The 25,765-nt window shown below is 38.5% G+C and overlaps 2 protein-coding genes and 1 pseudogene across 4 annotated transcripts; all 3 read left to right on the forward strand.

Moving 5' to 3' along the window:
* Positions 1–5,812: 5,812 nt before the first annotated feature.
* LOC117991701 (uncharacterized) lies at positions 5,813–24,664 on the forward strand. 3 transcript variants are annotated; one of them, XM_034979303.2, is made up of 4 exons: positions 5,813–6,448; positions 8,210–8,352; positions 21,877–22,104; positions 23,076–24,604. In XM_034979303.2, exons 1-4 carry the CDS (start codon positions 5,830–5,832, stop codon positions 23,256–23,258), a joined length of 1,173 nt encoding a protein of 390 aa, XP_034835194.1. In that variant the 5' UTR covers positions 5,813–5,829; the 3' UTR covers positions 23,259–24,604. The 3 variants fall into 3 exon arrangements, with proteins under 3 accessions (XP_034835194.1, XP_069361559.1, XP_069361558.1); XM_069505458.1 differs by lacking the exons at positions 5,813–6,448; positions 8,210–8,352 and adding an exon at positions 17,141–18,045 and having other exon boundaries at positions 23,076–24,663; XM_069505457.1 differs by lacking the exons at positions 5,813–6,448; positions 8,210–8,352 and adding an exon at positions 18,074–19,862 and having other exon boundaries at positions 23,076–24,664.
* Positions 13,696–14,896, forward strand: LOC138403740 (uncharacterized; annotated as a pseudogene).
* On the forward strand, positions 15,252–16,995 carry LOC138403737 (uncharacterized). Its single transcript, XM_069505474.1, has one exon. The coding sequence runs from the start codon at positions 15,576–15,578 to the stop codon at positions 16,353–16,355; it is 780 nt and encodes a 259-aa protein (XP_069361575.1). The 5' UTR covers positions 15,252–15,575; the 3' UTR covers positions 16,356–16,995.
* Positions 24,665–25,765: the final 1,101 nt, after the last annotated feature.

Raw genomic sequence — 25,765 nt, forward strand, 5'->3', positions numbered from 1 at the left:
AGCGCGCGTTTTGACGTTTGATAAAAAGTTACTGATTTGACTAGTTGTCAAATACCGTATTGTGAAAAGACATGGCTGATGGCGGCTACGGTATCCCGTAGTCGCCATGTTAATTCCGACTGTGACGTCACATGGATGGCAATTGTAACGTATTTCACTAAAAAACACCGTTGCTTACCAATCTGTGTGACGTCATGACAGCTCATGAACCTAAACAAATGGCGGGCACCATTTTCGCGGCGAAATTTTAAATGCATTTTTATTACACTTATCGATCGTATAAACTTTTTGTAAATTTTTGGTAGTTTATTATCACTTTAGGATGAAATTAAGACACTTTTCAAAAATGGGTAAAGTACCCTATTGTTCCACTCATTATAAGTCCCGCAAATTACTATTGCGTTGGAACCATGTCTCATTAACGTGGAAATGACGTCATTTTGACGTCAGGCGAAATAAAAATATACCATCTGGTCGAAACTTCAGTCTAGTGCTGACGTCACTAAAATGACGGCCACGCGCATTAGCTATATGCGGGACTTATTTATACTACGTTCCTATCTGGTACCTATCTCAATTAAAGCAATCTTTATCAGATAATTTACCGTTTCTTTGTTGATATAATTACTATCTTAGGTAGGTAGTTTCGCTCCGTATACTTAGGCTTTTTTTTTAAATAGAGATAGCGAGCAAACGAGCAGGCGGGTCACCTGATGTTAAGTGATTACCGCCGCCCATGAACATTTGCAGCACCAGAGGAACCGCCGATGCGTTGCCGGCCTTTTAGGAATTTGTTGGTCCGCCCCTTGAATAACCCCATGTTGTAATCTAGTGGGAACACCGCCGATGGGAGTTGGTTCCACAGTTTGCATGTGCGTGGAAACAAGGATCTGGCACAGAGGACGGTCGAAGTGCACCAGACACCCAGGTGGTGAGGGTGAAATTCCTTATGGTGGCGCGCGGTGCGGTTGTAGAAAAATGAGGGTGGTATGAGGTCAAAAAGCTCTTCAGAGCACTCCCCATTATAAAGGCGATAGAACACGCATAGAGAGCTAACGTCTCTGCGGTGTTCCAGGCTTTCCAACGAGCCTATTAGTTTGGGATCGTCCACAAGTCGAACAGCCCGCCTTTGGATCCGATCAAATGGAAGGATTATTTCCATAATAAGTAGGTAGGTATTTTTTTTTCTCAGTAGTCACATACTGTATTTTGTACCTAATTATAATAATAATCCATACTTCTATACTAATTGGCCTAATGTTTTTTTTTTTTTTTTTTTGACATAAGCATATACAATATTAAAAATGGTACAAGATCAAGAACTGGCTATCCTAGCTAGATTTTTAGATCTGTGTTAAGGATAGCCAGCCCTCTCCCTCGGTTAACTAAAAATAAATAAAAACATGAGTGCACAAGCACAAATCAGTTATTACAGAAGGTTGCTGTTCTTTAACGTTTTTGCACTTAAATAAACGTATGATTTATGAACCTAAAAGTTAAAGGTGTTAAAAGTATGCTCCTAAAAAAAGCATATTATACAGTCGCAGACTATGTAAACGATAAAAAAGCTTGGATTTGACTCGCTCCAGCAATGCACGGGGCTGCAATGGCTTGTATAGTACGGTATAATAACATTGTAAATTGAAAAATTAAAAAGAGCAACCGCCGAGTTTCTTGCTGGTTCTTCTCGGTAGGAACGGCATTCCGAACCAGTGGTAAATTAAAACTACCTGACTATTCATACGCACTTTTAAAAAGTTTACATGAATAAAAAAACATTCTATTCTATTCTATTCTATAATAGCCAGCGCGTGCTAGACCTTCGTTATTTTATAAAAACTGAAAGCCACCATGATCCGAACGTCATAATCCCTGATCGTTCCTCCGTTTTGGGGACAACACGCAGAGAAACTTTCAGCTTTTATAAAATAACGAAGGTTTAGCACACGCTGGCTCTTAGTCTTAGTCAATAAATAACAGATCAAAACAAAATACTTGCATAATAAAAGACTTGCTAACTCATAGAGTTCGTTTCCATTGTCAGCCCTACGACATTTTAAAATTTAATTTAAGTTAATATTCAATCATCATTAATCTTAAAGTAAACTGTATAAGTCTCATCTACATTATTGCAACTGTATCTGCATTTTATTAAATAAATGAATCAATGAATTTGTGACTTCTTGGCATTGACCTGCGACCTCAGAAAACCCCTTAAAAACTCTAGCAGAGACAAATCGCACTGAAATAAACACTATTAATGAAAGGATACAAAAATATGCAATAATGCCATGAAAACAGCGTTTTATGAATATGCATATGCAACCGGTTAACAATGGATTAACTATTATAAATAATAATAGTTAATCCATTATGAGCGCAAACTCGCCGATAAACTGATGTGCAGTTTGGCGAGATAGAAATTGTTATATTACGTGTGCATTATCCATACTATAATATTATAAATGCGAAAGTGTGTCTGTCTGTCTGTCTGCTAGCTTTTCACGGCTCAACCGTTTAACCGATTTAGACGAAATTTGGTACAGAGATAGCTTCATCTAGTAATAAATAAATTAAAAAAACTACAATGATTATTGTGACGCAATTTTCCATTCGCCGCACCGGCAACAACAGGGCAACATGACGTACTCGTAACGTAATCTTCATGCCGTCACGTCATGTTCCCGCTGTCGGCCCGTGACACGTGCCGTGTCGTCCTGTGGAAAAATGACCTTGTAAATAGGAAATAGAGTTGTTACGAGTTGTTATTGTAAAGTGGTCTCTATAATGAAGCATATAACACATAACCTCGCTTGTTAAAATCTTATTTAACGTCGATAGTGAACAAGCAAAATTATGTAACTGACATTTAAAAAAAACCGATATATTAAATTTTTATTTATTTATTTAAAAAAAAAAATTTAAAAATGTTTCTATAGCCGTCTTTGGGCAAAAGAAATATACTAAACTAGATGATGTCCGCAACTTACGTACGCGTGGACTACAGAAATTTCAAACCCTTATTTCACCCCTTAAGGGGTTGAATTTTGAGAAATCCTTTCTTAGCGGATGTTAACGTCATAATAGCTATCTGCATGCCAAATTTCAGCCCGATCCGTCCAGTAGTTTGAGCTGTGCGTTGATAGATCAGTCAGTCAGTCAGTCAGTCACCTTTTCCTTTTATATATTTAGACTAGTTGATGCCCGCGACTTCGTCCGCGTGGAATTAGGTTTTATTGACACTTTATTGCACACAACACAAAGTAAACATTGAAAAAACACAATACAGGATCTTATTCTAATAGATGTAGCATGCAAAGGCGGCCTTATCGCTAAAGCGATCTCTTCCAGGTTTTTAAAAATCCTGTGGGAACTCTTTGATTTTCCGGGATAAAAAGTTTATCTATACCCATACAAAAAATCACGTCAATCCGTTGCACCGTTGCGACGTGATTGAAAGAAAAACCAACAAACCAACAAACAAACACACTTTCGCATTTATAATAAGGGTACTGATTACTGACGTTAAAAAGTCACTTATTCACTTTTGCTTTAACGCAGACGATATAATTCTATGAGTTTGCTCTATGAGATAACAACTTTGATTGCCGGAACGGGTCACAGTCACAACTACACTAGCGGCACGCTATGATGGCCGGTTTGACACATTACAATAGTGATGTGGAATGTCAATTTATTCTCGAACAAAAAACAATTAAGTTTTGTTTTTGTACCTGATTAAATAGGTTTAATAAAACAAAAATGTATATGTTTATTTAATTTATTTGAACGAACTGAATATTTGAACGAAAATGAATATACATACTTTATATGCACACAAGAAACATATGAATACAAAAGATACCGAAAAAGGTGCCACAAAAGGCCATAATTAATCAGATTCGTCCATACTACTATTTTCACTGTCGTCACTGCTATCATCACATACATTAATAATTATATGTTCGTTTTCTATAATATTATCTATTTTCACATCTCTTTCATAATCTTCCCTTATTAATTTAACAGTTCTATTCACAACCTTTTCCCAGTCTCCTTTAGTCACATGTTCACAAGCTTCTTCTAATAATTTTAGCATTTTTTTTGTGGTAAATGGGGGTTCTGTATTGTGTCTTGCAGCATATCCCTTAATTTGAGCCCACACCAACTCAATCGCATTATACTCACAATGGTAAGGCGGTAACCGTATAACTCTGTGCCCATGTTCTAATGCTATTTCGTCAATGACGTATCGGATCTTGGTTGGTTTGTTTTCTTTTAAAAGACGTACTAATTCCGCTTTTAACATATTCATGTTTGCATCTACGCCATTTTTACGAAGCCATGCGACGATATCAGCTTTCTTTTGGGATTGGGCAGGTGGCTTGTCAATTTGCATCGAGTGGTATGGGGCGTTGTCCATAATTATAATAGATGGTTCAGGGAGGCTACACAACATTGAGGTAAACCATTCAGTAAACTTTTCTCCATTCATGTCTTCATGATAGTCTCCAGTGGTTTTTGACGCAAAAGCCATGAGAGAACCTTCGACAAACCCGTTGATGGTTCCGGCGTGACAAATTATAAGTCGCGATCCTTTTCCTACAGGAACTTTGGAAGTAGATGCTGCTGTGTCATCGTTCCAAGAACGGCCTACAGTATGGTTAGCATTAAGCCATGTTTCATCCAAGAACACAACATTTTGCCAATTTTTGATTTCTTTCACTTGCCGTAAAAAAGTATACCTTGCCATCGCTATATCAAATCTTTCCATCAATATTTTGCGTTTGTTACATTTTTTGTATCGAAATCCAATGGTCTTCAAAATCTTCGTTAAAGAACTTTCCCCACCGAAGAATAATCCAGCTTCCTTCAGTGAATGCACCAACTTTTTTCTTGTTGGATACTCCTTCTGTAAATAGTAGCCGTAACATGTCTTCGGATAGCATCGGCATCAAAGCTATCGATGCCTACGACTGGTTTTGCTCGTTTTCTCTTTTTTGGTGTGTGAAGTTTATTTTCTTCTGTGCCAGTCTCGCCATATTTTTTTTTAGTTATCCGTCTAACAGTTCGTTGTCCAATATTAAGCGCATCAGCTACGCGTTCAACCACTGACGTTATAGGTAAAATTGGCCCTCCATTTTGAGCTTCACGATCGAAATAGTTACGAAGGCGTATTAGGAACTCACGTGTCTGACTATTTAGAACAGTTCTCTGCGTACGTTCGGTCATATCGACGAAATCCACAACAAAGGGCTTGAACAGAGTCCAAATTAACGAGCAAGGGTCAACAGTAATGCAGTATCAATATTTGAAATCCAAAGCCAGGTCAAAACTATATCACAATCGCATTGCACTGACAGTTTATACTTTTCGAAGCAACGTCAATTCGAAACTGCTTTGTTTTGCATTGAGCATTGACGCGAGTTTGCCGGAGGTAGTAGTTGTGCTAGCCAGCGATCCTATGTGACGATCGTATTAGATTCCATTTTTAAAAATTTATTGATATTTTTTTGCGATTTCAGAGGTTTGTCCACATAGTGAAAATTGTTCATATTCACAAGTACATTCACCCCTTAAATGGTGCAAACTGATTTTTCTACACTTGTATACATTTAAGAAATCAATTTAATAAATAAATTTTGAGTCCTAAACCTAAAACTACATTCGATAAAATTTATGAATCTCTGCACATCACTATCGTCAATAAAGTAATACAATTATTTCCTTCAAAGTCGTTATCAATTAATACGGAACTTCATGAGCGGACAAACGTCAAACCGGCCATCATAGCGTGCCGCTAGTTTAGTTACAAATCAGCTGCTCGCAATGGCTGACGCGGAAATAACGTTGGGCGAAGTGCTGGACACAATCCTCGACGATCATGAGTACAAGCCTCGAAACATCAAGGTCAAGACGATCACAACAGGCGGTGCGAACTACACATCCTCTCTGTTCATCATCAACGTTGCATCACCGAATCGTGATGACTTAAATCTATTCGCAAAAGTCGCTTGCATAGGAGAAACTATGAGAACTAATATGAATGCAGATTGGTTGTTCGGCACAGAAAGATTTGTCTACACGCAATTAGTAAAAATTTACAATAATATACAAGATATAAATAACGTGAAAGAAGAACATAGGTTCGTGTTCCCCAAATTTTATGGCTGCAATCCCGATTTGGGAAAGGAAACGATAGTGATGGAGAATTTAGTTGAAGCTGGATTTAAAATGTTTAACCGATTTCTTTCTATGGATTGGGATCATGCGAGTGTAGCAGTGGAGGACCTTGCGAGGTTCCATGCTTTGTCGTTTGCGTTTGAGAAGTATTATCCGAACAGATTTGAGGAGGTTGTGCCTAACATGAAGTTTAGGATTGGTACTGGGGACGAGCCGACTGAAGAGATGCGAGCTTTGTGGCAAAAGATGGTGGATAGATCTTTAGGTAAATAGAATTAAACTCTTAACTTTTATTCTAGTTATTAGAATCATTGGACTGTTGCAGGATAATCTAAATATATAAAAGGAAAAGGTGACTGACTGACTGACTGACTGACTGACTGACTGACTGACTGACTGACTGATCTATCAACGTACAGCTTAAACTACTGGATGGATCGGGCTGAAATTTGGCATGCAGATAGCTATTATGACGTAGGCATCCGCTAAGAAAGGATTTTTAAAAATTCAACCCCTAAGGGGGTGAAATAGGGGTTTGAAATTTGTGTAGTCCACGCGGACGAAGTCGCGGGCATAAGCTAGTTAAAAATAAAACTATAGAATAGAATAGAATGTTTTTTTATTCATGTAAACTTTTTAAAAGTGCTTATGAATAGTCAGGTAGTTTTAATTTACCACTGGTTCGGAATGCCGTTCCTACCGAGAAGAACCAGCAAGAAACTCGGCGGTTGCTCTTTTTAATTTTTCAATTTACAATGTTATTATACCGTACTATACAAGCCATTGCAGCCCCGTGCATTGCTGGAGCGAGTCAAATCCAAGCTTTTTTATCGTTTACATAGTCTGCGACTGTATAATATGCTTTTTTTAGGAGCATACTTTTAACACATTTTTTAAACTTGTGTAAAGGCAAGTCTAAAATTGCTTGTGGAATTTTATTATAAAATATTACACTCATTCCCACAAATGACTTTCGCACCTTCCAGAGGCGGAGCGCAGGAGTAGCTAGCTTATTTTTGTTTCTAGTTTGCCTATCATGGAGATCACTGATTTTAAATTATATTATCAATACTTATAATAAAACTGTATTGTAAATATATTGGGAAGCTACTGTAAGAATACCTATTTCCTTAAATATCTCTCGTAGGGAATAGCGCGGTTTTAAATTATAAATTGCACGTATTGCCCTATATAATATGACACATTTTAAAAAACTAACCATAGATCTGGTGACAGAAGGACTGGCTAATTTTTGCGCAAAGGATCGGCGTGGCTGTCCAGCGCGGCAATGCAGCCAGTAATCTTGGCGCCATTCCACGCGGGCTTAGTTAGATCTGGCTAGCTAGGATAAAGCTAGGTTAGAAAAAACTTGAATAACCCCATGTTGTAATCTAATGTACCTAACCATGTTGTAATCCTTTGTTCGCGGACAGATTTTCAAAAAAAACTTTTATAAGTACGTATTACCTATATGCTCCTGAAAAAATATAATATTACAGAATCGAAGATTCTAAACTAGCTTAATCCCGCGACTTCGTTCGCGTGTACTACACAAATTTCAAACCCCTGTTTTATCCCTTTTTGAAAAATCCTTTCTTTGCGGATGTCTACGTCATAATTACTATCTGCATGCCAAATTTCAGCCCGATCCATCCAGTAGTTTGAGCTGTGCGTTGATAGACTAGTCAGTCAGTCAGTCAGTCAGTCAGTCAGCTTTTCCTTTTATATGTATAGATGATAATAGCGTGCATTCGACTCGCAGCTCGCTCCAGCAATGCACGGGACTGCATTTTTTTAATACATGGAATATTGAAAATCGAATCTTATAGATTTTTTTTTAAATTAAATATTAGCCATGTTAAATGACTAATATTCCTCTTTCCTCTCCAACTAAGCGTCGAGCTTGTGCTAGGAGTAGGTACGACAATAGTGCAACGGGCGGGGTCGACCTTTTTTTCGGTTTTCAGTCCACTCTTTTACCCGTTGAGCTATTGAGCTATTGAGATATGGATGTCTTACTTTCCAGAAGTGATAAAGGAGGAGCAGAGGGACCGAGTGAGGAGCTACATGTTGAATAGCAAGCTGTTAGACAAGTTCAACAAGCCCATTGGGAAGCCAGTCGTTGCGCACGGAGACTACAGACTGAGCAACTTGATGTTTAGGAGACGGGTAAGTCGATAGTCGAATAACAGAGGAAATAAATCGACTTCTTAATGGGGTAAAAGGAAAAACGGAACCCTTATAGGATCACTTTGTTGTCTGTCTGTCTGTCTGCCTGTCTGTCTGTCTATCTGTCTGTCGGTCTGTCAAGAAACCTACAGGGTACTTCCCGTTGATCTAGAATCATGAAATTTGGCAGGTACGTAGATCTTATAGCAGACATTCGGGGAAAAATCTGAAAAACATGAATTTGTGGTTACATCACACAAAAAAAATTATATTATGGTCATGAACTAATAATTAGTATTTTCAATTTTCGAACTAAGATAACTATATCAAGTGGGGGTATATATGAAAGGTCTTCACTTGTGCATTCTTAAACAGATTTTTTTTGCATCATTGCTTTTGAGTTATCGTGCAAAATTTTGAAAAAATACGACTCTAGTACGGAACCCTCGTTGCGCGAGCTTGACTCGCACTTGGCCGGTTTTTTATTATTTTATTATAAACTAGGATAAAAATTATGACGTAAACTGAAAAAACTAATCGATCAAATAACAAAAAAGTTATAAGCATTTAAGTAAATATTTCTGATTAGACAGAGATAGCGATAAATAGAATTTTGACGTCACACCTTACTAATGCCATAGTAGCTTCGTGCGGTTTCATACAAATTTTCGTTTTGCGAGAAAGGGATAGAAGACCCTCCTACTCCAAAACTAAAATGCCTGTAACTTTGTAAATCTTTGTTGGATTTTAATATTTTTTCAGCGTACCTACGTCATTTTTTATACTAGTTTATAATAAATAAAGTAATAATAATTATCAAATTCAAAAGTAGGAAAATACCCAATTCATCGTTAACTGTTCAAGTACGCGGCCAAAAGTAATGTACATCGGCCTTCAGAATGACATTTCGGCTTTGTAGAGCGTTGTCTCTGTCACTCAATAGCTCAACGGGTAAAGGAGTGGACTGAAAACCGGAAGGTCGACGGTTCAAACCCCGCCCGTTGCACTATTGTCGTACCTACTCCTAGCACAAGCTTGACGCTTAGTTGGAGAGGAAAGGGGAATATTAGTCATTAAACATGGCTAATATTCTATGAAAAAAAAATATTATGTAAGTATCTATTTCATCATCATCATCATCAACCAATAGACATCACGCCACGGTCTTGGCCGCCTGGATCCAGCGGCTCCCTGCGACTCGTCTGATGTCGTCCGTCCACCTAGTGGGGGGTCTTCCAACGCTGCGTCTTTCGGTGCGAGGTCGCCATTCCAGCACCTTGAGACCCCAACGCCTATCTATTTACTTACATTTAAAATATTTTAAGAGCATTTTATTTGTAAAAAATCAAACTTATTATGGAAATCAATTCGTAACGCGTTCTTACGATAATAATTATAGTACGCGACAAGTCGAGATGGCAATCAGGGTGAAGACACCCCACATAACCGCACAGCTCCCGTGCTAGCCCGGTGCGGGATAGCGCGCGTGACGTGCGGGTAAGCGGGGCGTCTCCCCGACTCATACCCCGTTTGCCATCTCGACCTGTCGCGTACTATAGATATTTTATAGCTGATGCCCGCGACTTCGTCCGCGTGGAATTAGGTTTTTTTAAAAATCCCGTGGGAACTCCTTGATTTTCCGGGATAAGAAGTAGCCTATGTCACTCCCCAGGTCTTTATCTATACCCATGCAAAAAATCACGTCAATCCGTTGCACCGTTGCGACGTGATTGAAGGACAAACCAACAAACCAATAAACCAACAAACAAACACACTTTCGCATTTATAATAAGGGTACTGATGTAGGTAGATATAACAATAACTGACATGTGCTTTAATCAAATGTTGCAATGTTAAAATACATATTATATCTCTTTTATGATGTCAATTGTAATGGAATGCAAATTAAACTAATTCAAATGCAAAACCGCATCAGTCAGCCAATAAGCATAAAATCTCGTACCTGCCTACTTATGCCATAATAATTATATCTAGGTAGGTATTATTATTATTTTTTATATTATTTATTTTATAGCGGAAATGGATATACACACTTCACATTCTGTGAAAATTTCAACTCTCTACCTATTACGGTTCACGAGATACAGCCCGCTGACAGACAGACGGACGGATGAACGGCGGAGAGTCCCGTTGGCATCCTTCAGGTACGGAACCCTAAAAACGAATGCATGGATAAGCTGACAGGTCAAAAAAAATTAAAAAACCGACTTCCAAAACCAAAACAAAGTAAACAATAGCTTTTGTTTCTACACGTGTATTTATGTTGAAGTCGGACGAGCTTTACGCTTTGATTTCTAGTTTCTGTTATTATGCTCGCCCGACTTCAAACATAGTACATACACGTGTAGAAGCAAAAGTTATTTTTTACTTTGTAGTAGTTTTGGAAGTCGGTTAAAAAGACAAGAAAAGGAGATGGACAAAAATTTTATGGAGGCGTGCCCCAGAACGTACAGACATGATAATATATGCGCCATTTAATAAATGTACAGAGATGATAAATATCTGCCATTTTATGTAAATGGCAGATATTTATATTTTTATTCCCTTTTTTTTTCTTTCAATGTTCTCAGCGTACATGTTCAAAATTCTTTGATCTTTTATCGTTTTGTATTTTATGTCTTTTTTCTTGTACCTTTATTTGTATTTAAATTTATTATTAATCATCTAGTTAGTGTAAGTGGCACTGCCGTTCTAATTAGATATATATAAAAAAAAAAAAAAAGTAAAAATCTTCTATTTTAAGAAAAAAAAAGTCGCATGTTGTTTTGCAGTCGTGGCATTAAGTTCATGATAGGCATAGTTCAGCCATAGGCAAATTTTGTCCATCTCGTTTGGGTGCCACGCACTTTGTCCATTACATTATTGACAAAGGTCACAATGAATGGATCCTCGTGGTTGCAATAGACTCACATAAAGTGCCTAATTCGATTGACCTCGGTAAAGTCAAGCGTGAACAGCATTTTCCCGCGACAAAGGTTGAGCAAAAAACTATTGCTACTATTACGAGTACATCTACTTTAGTTACTTCGATTATAGTTTTTACCTTTTTTTTATTTTATTCAAATACAAGTTAGCCCTTGACTGCAATCTCACCTGGTGGTAAGTTTTTTTTTTTTTTTTTTTTGTTGAGTGCCAATTAGCTACTCAATTATATTACGATCTAGCCTGATGTATGACTAATAAGTAATTTTATTTTAACCTAAACTTATAAATTATCTTATATACTAAGAAATTGTCCACTGACGCATCTTAGTCTTTCTTGATTTGAGATATGACACTTTGTTCACGTGTTCTTTCAGCACTTACACTATGTACACTATCACTAATCACTATACACTAACTCAAAAGGTTTGGTCCTTTTTAGTCTTCTCACTGTCTCCGTTACGTCAAGCAGCTGGATTGCTTCGACGTTAACGTGGTGGTGAAGCCTATAGTCGTGGGCTTTGGCAGATTTGGTGATAACTTTATGGACGTATTCAATTTGAAGGTCCCTATGAATATCATCATTTCTGATGTACCAGGGTGCATTTACAATATTCCTGAGTACTTTGTTTTGGAACCGTTGGATGATTTGGATGTTACTTTTTTTGGTACAGCCCCACAGCTGTATGCCATAAGTCCAAATGGGCATCAGGACTTGTCTGTACAAAAGAAGGACCTGGTGGTAAGTGATGATGCCGTCTAAGATGATAGCGGGCTAACCTGGAAGGGGTATGGCAGTTTTTATTAAACCCATACCCCTTTGGTTTCTACACGGGATCGTACCGAAACACTAAATCGCTTGGCGGCACGGCTTTGCCGGTAGGGTGGTAACTAGCCACGGCGAAGCCTCCCACCAGACCAGACCAGAAATTTAGAAATTATAAAATTCCAAACCCCTGCCAGGAATCGAACCCGGGACCTCCCACTATTAAGACCACAGCGCTCACCACTGCGCCAGGGAGGTCGTCAAAACCTAAGTACATTTTAATGGATGGTGTTTTGTATCTGATTGTGGGAAACAAGGTCTTTTGACAGATGGCACAGTTTACGATACTTAGTTAGAGGACTAACAAAACGTCGAGGTTAAAACGCTAAAAACGTCGAGGCTTCGCCGTTGCTGGCAGGCTTCAAAATTGTTAGTACAGTAGAAACTCGATTATCCGGCCCTCAGTTATACGGATTCGCGATTATCCGGACTACCAACCGAAAACTGTTCGGCCAAGTGCAAGTCAGAATCGCGCACCGAGGGTTGCATTCTCGGGTTTTTTTTCCGCCATTTTGTACGATAAATCAAAAACTATTATGCATAAAAATAAATAAAAATCTGTTTTAGAATGTACAGGCAAAGCCCTTTAATATGATATCCCACTTGGTGTAATTATCTTACTTTAAAAATTGGGTCTTCGAGCTACGCTTTCGTTATTATTTTGAATCTAACACTATACCAGACAATCAATAAGAGTAATTTATTGCCTATTTTGAATAAATCATGTGACTTTGACTTTGACTTTGAAGTACCTCTTTAATATAGAACAATGGTTAGCCGTTAGCAGGAGTTGTTTAGGGCGAGATAACATGTTATCACGAGTGTTGTGAAACAATAGATACAGTTATTGTGAAATCCATATAAATGGATAGGTAACTACCATAAATTATATACTACGTCTTACAAACTACTTATATCGTATTTTAGATATAATAATTATTATGTCACAGCTCCACAAGTAGTAATAATAATAAATATTGTTATACACTTTATTTGAATAATGAAATAAGTTGATAAATAAATGATTTATAAGAATAACTAGCTTATGCCTTATTATAATTTCGCACCTCTATTTTACACCCTTAGGGGTTGAATTTTCAAAAATCCTTTCTTAGCGGATGTCTACGTCGTAATAGAGCTATCTGCATGCCAAATTTCAGCCCGATATGCCCAGTAGTTTGAGCTCTGCGTTGTTAGATCAGTCAGTCAGTCAGTCACCTTTCCCTTTTACGTATTTAGATTTAGATTATTATTATACAATGGGGCCAATTCTCTTGTACTCAATCTCTAAACTAAACCAAATTAATATATTGCTATCCTTTTCCGCAAGCAACATTATGAAAGGGATAGCAATAGATTTAGACGTGTCATTTTAGTTTGGTTTAGAGTTTGTGTACAATGGAATTAGCCACAATATACACTTTATTTGAAAATGAAATAAGTTGATAAATAAACTTTAAATGATTTATAAGAATAATGGTAGATTAGGGAGGTATTCGACAAATGAGTTATCAAAACATTACGCAAGATAGTAAAAATATTGGCCTCGATTGCTAAAACGAACCGCTTTAACCTTGCTGTGACCAGTTGTACATCAAGATCACAGAATGGCGGACGCGGAAAAAATATTACGCGATGCGCTGGACCTAATATTGGATGCTAGAGGTTTTAAGCCGAGAGAAATCACAGTCAAGGAATTAGCGGCTGGTGGAGTGAACTCATCCTCTTTATTCGCTGTTGATGTAACATCACCACGTCAAGATGATCTGAAGTTATTCGGAAAAGTCGCCTGCGTTGACGAGTCAATTCGAGCTCGAAAAGACATTCGAGCTCGCATCGCAGATTGGATGTACAAAACAGAAATATTGTTCTACACACAACTGGTTAAAGTGTTCGAGGATATTCAAGAAGAAAGAAATATTCCTCAAGAACACAAATTTGTATTCCCTAAATTTTACGGATGCAATGCTAATTATGGTGAAGAGACAATTGTCGTGGAGGATTTGTCTGAAGCTGGTTTCAAACCTTTCGATAGTTTAAAATCAGTTGATTGGGACTACGCGAAAGTGGCTGTTGAAAATTTAGCTAAATTCCACGCTCTGTCGTTTGCTTTTGAAAAATATAGACCTGAAGAATTCGGAACATTAACGTCTGATATGAAATATGAGATAGGTGATTCGGGTGATGAACACGATGAAGCTATGATAGCTGTGTATGTGAAAATGGTAGAGGACGCCGTAGGGTTGGTAAAAGAAGAGTACAGGGAACGAGCAAGGGATTTTATACTGAAGCACAATTTGTGGGAAAAGTTTAACAAGCCAGTGGGAAAGCCTGTTATCGCACATGGAGATTATAGAATGAGTAATATGTTTTTTAAGGCACAGGTGAGATTTCCTCAATGTTTTAGAATTTTTTCTGCCTTCGCTCACAATGAGAGTGATTTTGATAATATTATTATGATCTCAGTAAATTATATATATTTTATACTATAATATATACTTGCTCGTGCTGATTCACTGACTGACTCACTCACTCAATGTAGATAAGGTAAATTGTAGATCAAAAACGGTAAATCTTAGGAGAAAAAGTGTAAAAAAACTATTTTTAGACAATTGCACGTTCTACAATTTGGTCTAACCTATTTGTATTATACAATTAACAAATAAACTATTAATAAACTTAAATCTAAAAAAAAAAACAACATTAAATTAAAACTAAAATAAATTAAATTAAATCCTAAACCTCGTCGAGACCACCGCAGCGAGGCATTGTACCCAAGATGCTGGCAGCATTACCTCTTTGGATGGCCAAACTAATTCTTTGACCAAGGTAGCTGCCAGCTCTCGGGTCCCCGGTTGACTCGATAACTCTTTTTGCAATTTCTTTAAAAAGAGCTCGAGCCCCCGGGCTCCACGGCCCCAAGGTCTCCACACCAAAAGGCACGAATACGAAGCTTCCATCGAGGTTTTCATATTTGCGTCTCTTGGCCTGTTCGGCGCTGATGGCCGCTGCACCCGCCATAGAGGAGGTCGCCTGAATGTGGGATGCAGCTAAAGTGTCTACACAAGTTGCATCCCAAACAAGCGACCTATTTGTGTAATAAAACTTACAGTTTGGCTGAAAAATGCAAAAAACCCATATTTGCTAACTTAACTTGTTTTTTTTTGCAAATGTCGGATCGATGGGGAATTTTTCACATAATGGTGTGCCGAACATTCGTACAAATTTTCAGCTCTACACGAATTAATGTAACCTTGAATTTAAATTGACTGCGCTATTGTTACGTTTGAATTAGATAATTATGATAATTTATGTCACCGCTGCAAAAGTAGGTAGATTACCGAGGCTTTCAACAAATATTATGTTTTATATCAATAAGATTGCGTGAGATAGTAAAAAAAATAGCCTTGATTGCTAAAACGGACTGCCACCAGTTGTCGATCAAGACCACAATATGGCGGACGCGGAAAAAATATTACGCGATACTCTGGACGTAATATTGGACGATAGAGGCTTTAATTCGAGAGAAATCACGGTCAAGGCGATAGCAACTGGTGGAGCGAACTACACATCTACTTTGTTCGCTGTTGACATTTCATCACCAGATCAAGATGATCTGAAGTTATTCGGAAAAGTCGCCTGCGTTGGAGAGGCGATGCGAGCTCTAATGCATGCAGATTGGATGTACAAAACAGAAAGACTGTTCTACACACAACTAGTGAAAGCATTTGAAGATATTCAAGAAGAAAGAAACATTCCTGTAGAACACAGATTTGTTTTCCCCAAATTTTACGGATGCAACGATAATAATGGCGAAGAGACCATCGTCCTGGAGGACTTAGCTGCAGCTGGTTTTGAACCTTTCGATAGGTTTGAATCAGTTGATTGGGACTACGCGAAAGTGGCTGTTGAAAATTTAGCTAAATTCCACGCTCTGTCGTTTGCTTTTGAGAAATATAGACCTGAAGAGTTCGGGACATTAACATCTGATATGAAATGTATGATAGGCAATTATGGTGATGAACAAGAAGAAGCTATGAGACCTGTGTATGTGAAAGTGGTAGAGGACGCCATAGGGTTGGTAAAAGAAGAGTACATGGAACGAGCAAGGGATTTTGCACTGACGCATAATTTATGGAAAACGTTTTACAAGCCAATGGGAAAGCCTGTTATCTCACATGGAGATTATAAAATGGGTAATCTGTTGTTTAGGACACAGGTGAGATTTTCTTAAAGTATAAACTTTACTGCATTTGCTTGTAATGAGAGTGATTTTGATAATATTATTATGATCTCATAAATAACTAGGTTATGCGCACGACTTCGTCCGCATGGACTACACAAATTTCAAACCCCTATTTTATCCCCTTAGAGGTTGAATTTTTAAAAAACTCTTCTCAGCGGACGTCTACGTCATAATAGCTATTCGCATGCCAAATTTCAGCTCGATCTGTTTAGTAATTTAAGCTGTGCGTCGATAGATCAGAAGGACATGTAGTAAAACGAGCAAAACTATCTAATGACTACCCACCTTAAGGAAGAAAAAAAAGCTAAGGTAAAACAACTGCATCACTGTATAGTGACAAGAAGTGATCCCTTAGTTTCTTCAGGAAGACCATCGCCTATAATATCTATGTCTAGAAACTTTATTAATAACTAGCTGATGAGCCCGCGACTTCGTTAGCGTGGATTTAGGTTTTTTAAAAATCTTGTGGGCATTGTTTGATTTTCCGGGATAAAAAGTAGCATATTATGTCACTGTCCAGGTCTTTAACTATATTCATGCAAAAAAACGGGTACAATCCACGATTAATTTGATATTTTTATTTGTCGATATTTCAACCCAATTGCACGGGTCGTCGTGCCACGTGATCCCAAGCCGTGACAGCTCTAACTTCATCTCTCGCAGCACCGCAGTCCCGTCGTGACCACGACCCGTGTATTTGGGTTGAAATATTGACAAATAAAAACATGAAATTAATCGTGGTATGTACCCGTTATCTACATTAAAGTATAATAATTACACAGCTACACAAGTAGGTAGAGTACCGAGCAATTCGATTAAATAAGTTATCTAACATTAGGTACGCGAGATAGTAAAAAATAATAGCCCTGATTGCTAAAACGAAGTGCTACCAGTTGAAGATCAAGATCGCAGCATGGCAGACGCGGAAAAAATATTACGCGATACTCTGGACGTAGTATTGGATGGTAGAGGTTTTAAGCCGAGAGAAATCACGGTCAAGGCGATAGCGACTGGTGGAGCGAACTATACATCCACGTTATTTGTTGTCAACGTTTCGTCGCCAGATGAAGAGGATCTGAAGTTATTTGGAAAAGTTGCCTGCGTTGGGGAAGCGATGCGAGCTCGAATGCATGCAGATTGGATGTATAAAACAGAAAGACTGTTCTACACACGACTAGTTAAAGTATTCGAAGATATTCAAGAAGAAAGAAACATTCCCGTAGAACACAGATTTGTATTCCCCAAATTTTATGGATGCAATGATAATTATGGTGAAGAGACAGTTATCATGGAGGACTTGGCTGCAGCTGGTTTTGAACCTTTCGATAGATTAAAACCAGTTGATTGGGACTACGCGAAAGTAGCTGTTGAGAATTTAGCTAAATTCCACGCTCTGTCGTTTGCTTTTGAGAAATATAGGCCTGAAGAATTCGGGATATTAACGTCTGACATGAAATATGAGATAGGCAATTTTGGTGATGAACATGATGAAGCTATGATAGCTGTGTATGTGAATATGGTTGAGAATGCCGTAGGATTGGTAAAAGAAGAGTACAGGGAACGAGCAAGGAATTTTGCACTGACGCATAATTTGTGGGAAACGTTTTACAAGCCAATGGGAAAGCCTGTTATCGCACATGGAGATTATAGAATGAGTAATCTGTTGTTTAGGACACAGGTGAGATTTTCTTAAAGTTTTAGAAATTTTACTGCATCAGCTTACAATGAGAGTGATTTTGATATTAATATGATCTTTTAAATAACTAGCTTATGCCCGTGACTTCATCTACGTGGACTACACAAACCTCAAACTCCTATTTTACCCCTGAGAGGTTAAATTTTCAAAAATCTTTTCACAGCGGACGTCTAGGTACTTCATAATAGCTATTTGCATGCGAAACTTTAGCCCGATCCATCTAGTAATTTAAGCTGTGCGTTGATAGATCAGAAGGACATGTAGAAAGGAAGAACTAAACTAAGGTAAAACAACTGCATCACTGTATAGTGATAGGACGTGATCACTTAGTTTCTTTTTAAATCCAGGAAGAACTTTATTAATAATATAGAATAGTTTTAAAGTAGGAATTAAAATAAAATTAGAAATTCAAAAACCCCCAATACGAAAACCCTCTAAAAAGTAAAACCAGAATTTGACCCTTTAACTTTAATACTTACTTAATAAATAGTATCGGGGGACCGCTAGCTGTAAATAAAATAATTACTTCTTCGCGCTTGGCACCCCTCCTGTGACGCTGTAGCGGCTAGTAGGGTCTACGCAGTATAGTCAATCCGAAACAACACAAGTCCCTGGATAATGGGTGTGCTTTGGTGACCTCTTCAGGGTTGAAAAAAGAATATTATTAGTTACTTTAAATAGGCTATTGTATGAAAATAACTTTGTGATTTGGAACAATACGCTGTGGTCAGTGCGGATAATTTTGCCCGAGATAACATATCGAGTATTTCTTTATCTATATTATGTTATAGAAGATAATCTATATGTAATATAAATATAAAATAGATATGTAACTAGGTACCCATTTTACATTTGTAATTTGTATATTATATTAGGTACGTTTGAATGAGATAATATAATAATTATATTATAGCTGCACAAGTAGGCAAATTACTGAGGCATTTGATAAATAATTAGTTATCTAAAATTACGTAAAAAATAATAGCCCAGATTGCTAAAACGAAGTGCCACTAGTTGTAGATCAAGATCGTAGCATGGCGGACGCGGAAAACATATTACACGATACTCTGGACGTAGTATTGGACGATACAGGCTTTAAGCCGAGAGAAATCACGGTCAAGGCGATAGCGACTGGTGGAGCGAACTTTACATCCACGTTATTTGTTGTCAACGTTTCGTCACCAGGTGAAGAAGATCTGAAATTGTTTGGAAAAGTCGCCTGCGTTGGGGAAGCGATGCGAGTTCGAATGCATGCAGATTGGTTGTACAAAACAGAAAAGCTGTTCTACACACGACTAGTTAAAGTATTCGAAGATATTCAAGAAAAAAGAAACATTCCTGTAGAACACAGATTTGTATTCCCCAAATTTTACGGATGCAACGATAATTATGGTAAAGAGACAGTTATCATGGAGGACTTGGCTGCAGCTGGTTTTGAACCTTTTGATAGATTAAAATCAGTTGATTTGGACTACGCGAAAGTAGCTGTTGAGAATTTAGCTAAATTCCACGCTCTGTCGTTTGCTTTTAAGAAATATAGGCCTGAAGAATTCGGGACATTAACGTCTGATAGGAAATACGAGATAGGCAAGTTCGGTGATGAACATAAAAAATCTATGACAGCTGTGTATTTGAAAAAGGCAGAGAATGCCGTAGGGTTGGTAAAAGAAGAGTACAGGGAACGAGCAAGGGATTTCGCACTGACGCATAATTTGTGGGAAACGTTTTTCGAGCCAGTGGGAAATCCTGTTATCGCACATGGAGATTATAGAATGAGTAATCTGTTGTTTAGGACACAGGTGAGACTATTGATTCAAAGCTTTAGTTTCACTGCATTTGCACACAAATTTGGAGATGGGCTATTTGATATCATGGACGTATATATTTTTACAATATATTTTGTGTCAAGTTTTATTTAGCACTAATGTAGCTTTTTATTAGCTTAGCTCAGATATTTCGTCCGCGCGTCACAGGCCTTTAGCTCAGATATTACGTCCGCGTGTCACAAGCCGTTAGCTCAGATATTACGTCCGCGTGTCACAGGCCTCTAGCTCAAATATAACGTCTGCGTGTCATGTCACAGGCCTCCAGCTCAGATATAACGTCTGCGTGTCATGTCACAGGCCTTTAGCTCAGATATTACGTCCGCGTGTCACAGGCCTCTAGCTCAAATATAACGTCTGCGTGTCATGTCACAGGCCTTTAGCTCAGATATTACGTCCGCGTGTCACAGGCCTCTAGCTCAAATATAACGTCTGCGTGTCATGTCACAGGCCTCCAGCTCAGATATAACGTCTGCGTGTCATGTCACAGGCCTTTAGCTCAGATATTACGTCCGCGTGTCACAGGCCTCTAGCTCAAATATAACGTCTGCGTGTCATGTCACGGGCCTTTAGCTCAGATATTACGTCCGCGTGTCACAGGCCTCTAGCTCAAATATAACGTCTGCGTATCATGTCACAGGCCTCTAGCTCAGATATTTCAACCCAATTGCACGGGTCGTGGTCACGGCGGGATAAAAACATGATGTCGGGTAGCATTTTGGTGACGGATTAGTATAAAGTCATTTATAAAGAAATTTTCATTGATTATTATTGATATGTACCTAAGTTGAGTTATCAAATGTGATTATTAACAAGTAGATAATATTATGTATACTTATATGCAACAAAATCCGACAGTAATAAAATTGATTGCTATAATACGTGGCATTTGCTGATTGCCTCAATATCTAAATATATAAAAGGAAAAAAAGTTGACTGACTGACTGACTGATTGATCTATCAACGCACAGTTCAAACTACTGGACGTATCGGGCTGAAATTTGGCATGCAGATAGCTATTATGACGTAGGCATCCGCTAAGAAAGGATTTTTGAAAATTCGACCCCTAAGAGGGGGAAATGGGGATTTGTTATTTGTGTAGTCCACGCGGACGAAGTCGCGAGCATAATCTAGTTATCTCATATAACTCCATACCATTAAAACATTTATACGGCCCTCGGTAATCCATATCCATACTTCTATACTAATATTATAAATGCGAAAGTGTGTTTGTTTGTTTGTCCATTGGTAAAGCCCTTTCATATGATGCCCTACTTGGTACAGTTATTTTACTTTGAAAATTAAAAATACTAATTATTTGTTCATGAACATATTTTAATTGTTTTTCTGATGTAACCACATATTTACGGTTTTCAGATTTATTCCTTTGCTTGTGCTATAAGACCTACCTATTTAACAAATTTCATGATTCTAGGTCAACGGGAAGTACCCTGTAGGCTTTCTTGACAGACACGATGGACAGACGGATCGACAAACAGACAGACAACAAAGTGATCCTATAACGGTTCCACTTTTCCTTTTGAGGTACGGAACCCTAAAAATGTTTCCAAATAAATATTATGTAAGTACGTTAGTCCCACAAATATCCTTTATTGGATTGGATGGACTCAAGCTCTTCCTTTGTTATTGTTCCTGTATACCTAATGAACGTTTAAATATATAAAAGGAAAAGGTGACTGACTGACTGACTAATCTATCAACGCACAGCTCAAACTACTGGACGGATCGGGTTGAAATTTGGCATGCAGATAGCTATTATGACGTAAGCATCCGCTAAGAAAGGATTTTTGAAAATTCAACCCCTAAGGGGGTGAAATAGGGGTTTGAAATTTGTGTAGTCCATCGCGGATGAAGTCGCGAGCATTAGCTAGTCTCTTCTTCTTCTTCGCTCTGGGCTGGTTTCCGCACTTAAACGTTTCCGTCTGTTGTACGTTAGCTTGTCTCTTATAAAGGCGTTTCCAATTTCCAGGACGACACGCTCCAGTCCATCGCGGTGGACTACCAGACAGTACACGCGGGCTGCCCGGCCGGCGACCTCATCTACTTCATCTTCCTGGGCTCGGACGAGGAGTTCCGGAGACAGCACTACGAGAAGCTTGTGGACCACTACTTTATCAGCTTGGAGCAAGCCCTGGAAAGGCTGGGCGTGGATCTCAGTGTTTACACGCGCGAGAAGTTCGACAGTGATATGAAAGAGGTGAATTGCTTTTTAACCGACTTCAAAAAAGGAGGAGGTTCTCAATTCGTCGGAATCTTTTTAACCGACTTCAAAAAAAGGAGGAGGTTCTCAATTCGTCGGAATCTTTTTTAATTTAATTTTTTAATTTTTTATGTACCTACATATGTTCCCCGATTACTCGAAGACGCCTGGACCGATTTTGAAAATTATTTTTTTGTTTGAAAGAGTATACTTCAAAGGTGGTCCCATTTAAATTTGGTGAAGATCTGATGAACATCTTCGAAAATAGATAATGGAACTCCTCAACGGATAAGAGTAAATTACTCGCGATCAATGTAATAGCTTAGTAAACAGTAGATTTTTAACCAGTCATAGCATATTTTAATACCAATGGGGCCACTAATAATTGTGAAATAATTTTTTTTTACAAAAAAAATTAAAACCGACTTCAATACACAAACACTAATAAGTAAAAAATAATTTAATTTATTACCGAGAGAATTGAGAATTATGGAAAACTCTTAGGCATGCAGGTTTCCTTCACCATTAAAGCAAGTGATATTTAATTGCTTAAAACGTAAATGACTTCCGAAAAGTTAGAGGTATGCGCCCGAAATCGAACCCTAGACCCCGGACTAGGAAGACTCATTTTTTGTGCAAAGGATCAGCCTGGCTGTCCAGTGCAGATACAGTATTCTTGCCATCATTCCACTTGGGCATGATTTTTATAGTGGTGGTGGGTTAATTAGACAAAGCTAGCTTCAAATTTTATTGTACAAGTCCCGCAAATTGCTATTGCGCTGAAACCATTAATATCGAAATGACGTCATTTTAACGTCAGCCGAAATAAAAATATACCATCAGCCCGAAACTTCAGTCTAGTGCGGACGTCACTAAAATGGCTATAAAAATTATAAAAAGAGACGCTTGTTGTGGTAGTTAGTTGGATATGAGATGATGAGATAACATTTTGATGTTTCCAATTCCAGTTGCTGCCATACGCGGTGCTGCTCGGCGTGATGGTGCTGCCCGTGGTGACAGTGCAGGCGGAGGCCGCGCCGCGCGTCGACGGTGACGCCGACTTCAGCAGCTTTGTTATGAAGCCCAACGAGCTGTATGCGCAGAGGTTCAGCGGCATCGTCAACGACTGCATCCGATGGGGCGCCATTTAACGATGCTGTGTAGTTAGAGGTGACGCGCATTTCAGCAGCTTTGTTATGAAGCCCAACGAGCTGTATGCGCAGAGGTTCAGCGGCATCGTCAACGACTGCATCCGATGGGGCGCCATTTAACGATGCTGTGTAGTTAGAGGTGACGCGCATTTCAGCAGCTTTGTTATGAAGCCCAACGAGCTGTATGCGCAGAGGTTCAGCGGCATCGTCAACGACTGCATCCGATGGGGCGCCATTTAACGAATTTAGTCGCCTGTCATCCTTCAGGATGATATCCATGAGGATTTTCCGTCTCCAAAGAAAAAACCGCCCGTCTTAAGTAGTAATTAACATTATCAAATAAGATGGAATGGGTAACAAAGATGTATTTATTGTAAGTTATAACTTTAATTAAGTAAAGTGAACAAAAGTTGTTTGTCAAAAACAGACAAAATTGAAATCATGTGTGTACAATAATTGCTAAAACCAACGATAGACATAAATTAATATAATAATTAAAAATAGATGTAAGTAATAATTCAGTTAATAACATAAAAGAAAATAATATGAGTAGGTGGATAATCCACCATAAAGAAACAATATTTATTTATTTATTTATTTTATTTTATTTATTTTTTATTTAGACAAAAAAAAAGCGAATAATTCACACCACACTTCCAGACCAAAGCACTAGACAAAAAGCCGCGACTGGTGTTGGCAGTTTGCAGCCCAAATAGACCGTAGTCTGTGCTAGGGCTGACAAAGTTCATCGACCTCATTCATACTATATTATATACTATACTATATATATATTGATACATTACTAAAACTATATTTTATTTGGTGCAACAGTGTTAATGCATGCGGAGTTTAGATATATAATTTAAATAGATAGGATAAGTTGTAATAAGTTAAAGCATTCGTTTCAACTTTCAACAGATCTTGTCATAAAGACGTTTAAAATTTTCAAAAGAGGTTTCTAAGGATATAAAAATGATTATTCAAAAAGGTACGTAAGAATGATTAATATTATGTTCCATTAGGTTAGAATTTGTTTTTCTTTTACAATAAGTATTATTAAATTGTTTTTAAAAAATATTTGTTTTTGCCATCTTATTCAACTTTTCTTTTTATCGCTGGGAAATGCGTTAACGCTTCCCCCTCCTGGGAGCCAGCCAGTAACCCAACAAGCCAGCCAACTGGAGGGAAGGTAGTGGGACTCGCAGGCCGAGACCGGAAAACCCACTAAAACGCAGCGGCGCTCCTGCGCGTCGCCTGACGACTGGGTCACGGCAACGCCGAAGCAATCGACCGCGACCCAGCCAGCGACGTCCGCCGAGGCAGACCCTTCACCGGGAACCCACGCACGCCCCCAACCACACAACCAAGGCCCTCCCCTATAGTCAGAGGGACACGTGAAGAAACTTTCCTCCTGCCAGGTCAGCCGTAGCCAACATCCCCGAAGACAAATTATTAGCCACTAGCTCTGAAAGAGAAACAGAACGCCTGCTATATTTTTCCCTGCAAAAACTTTTTGCTAAAACTATACAGTAGGGTCTTGGACTGTAGTAATAAAATGATGTGAATTTTATAGTGGTAGTATTTGTTTATTTTTATTTATTTTTAACATAATTAATTAATAATGTCACGCTGTACGCTGTAGTCCGAGACATGGTCGCTAACTATGGACTTCATAAGAAAGCTCAGAATCACTCAGCGGGCGATGGAGAGAGCTATGTGCGGAGTTTCTCTACGTCATCAATGAGGACATGAGGAGATCCGTAGGAGAGCTAGAGTAACCGACATAGCTCAACGGGTTGCGAATCTAATGTGGCATAGTTCGTAAAACCGATAGACGTTGGGGTCCCAAGGTGCTGGAATGGCGACCTCGCACCGGAAGACGCAGCGTTGGAAGACCCCCACTAGGTGGATGGACGACATCAGACGAGTCGTAGGGAGCCGCTGGATTCAGGTGGCACAAGACCGTGGCGTGTGAAAGTCCCTACAAGAGACCTATGTCCAGCAGTGGACGTCTATCGGTTGATGATGATGATGTACACTGTAGCGTTTTCTAGTAAGCCTATTACGTACATCACCAAGGAGAGAACGGTCCATGTTCCGGACTTACCCAGCTGTCCGTAACAAGTAGGTATTGGCGCCGATTCCCCTGTCATTCTCTAAACTAAATTTAAAATATCTGCATCTTTTACTTTTTAATATTGCTAAAAAGGGACGGAACATGAATTTTACATTTAAAGACTCTAAATTTTAGTGCACGCTATAAATTTTAACAATAGGCTCGCGACTGGCAGCTAAAGTCACGAGGTTTGACAGCTCTAAATCTAGCTTTGAATCTTAATTAAATTTAAAACTGTCAAACTGTATGTGTCCTTTTCTAAATGCATTAGTAAGAAGAGGATGCGAATAATCTAAAATTTAGGTATGCACAGAATCAGTACCATTGTATATTAGCGTAAGTAATAGCTCTATTATTGCGTGTGTCGTACTTTTCTATGTATTAGAATACC

Source organism: Maniola hyperantus, chromosome 20, assembly GCF_902806685.2.
Source record: "Maniola hyperantus chromosome 20, iAphHyp1.2, whole genome shotgun sequence".
Lineage (NCBI taxonomy): Eukaryota > Metazoa > Arthropoda > Insecta > Lepidoptera > Nymphalidae > Maniola > Maniola hyperantus.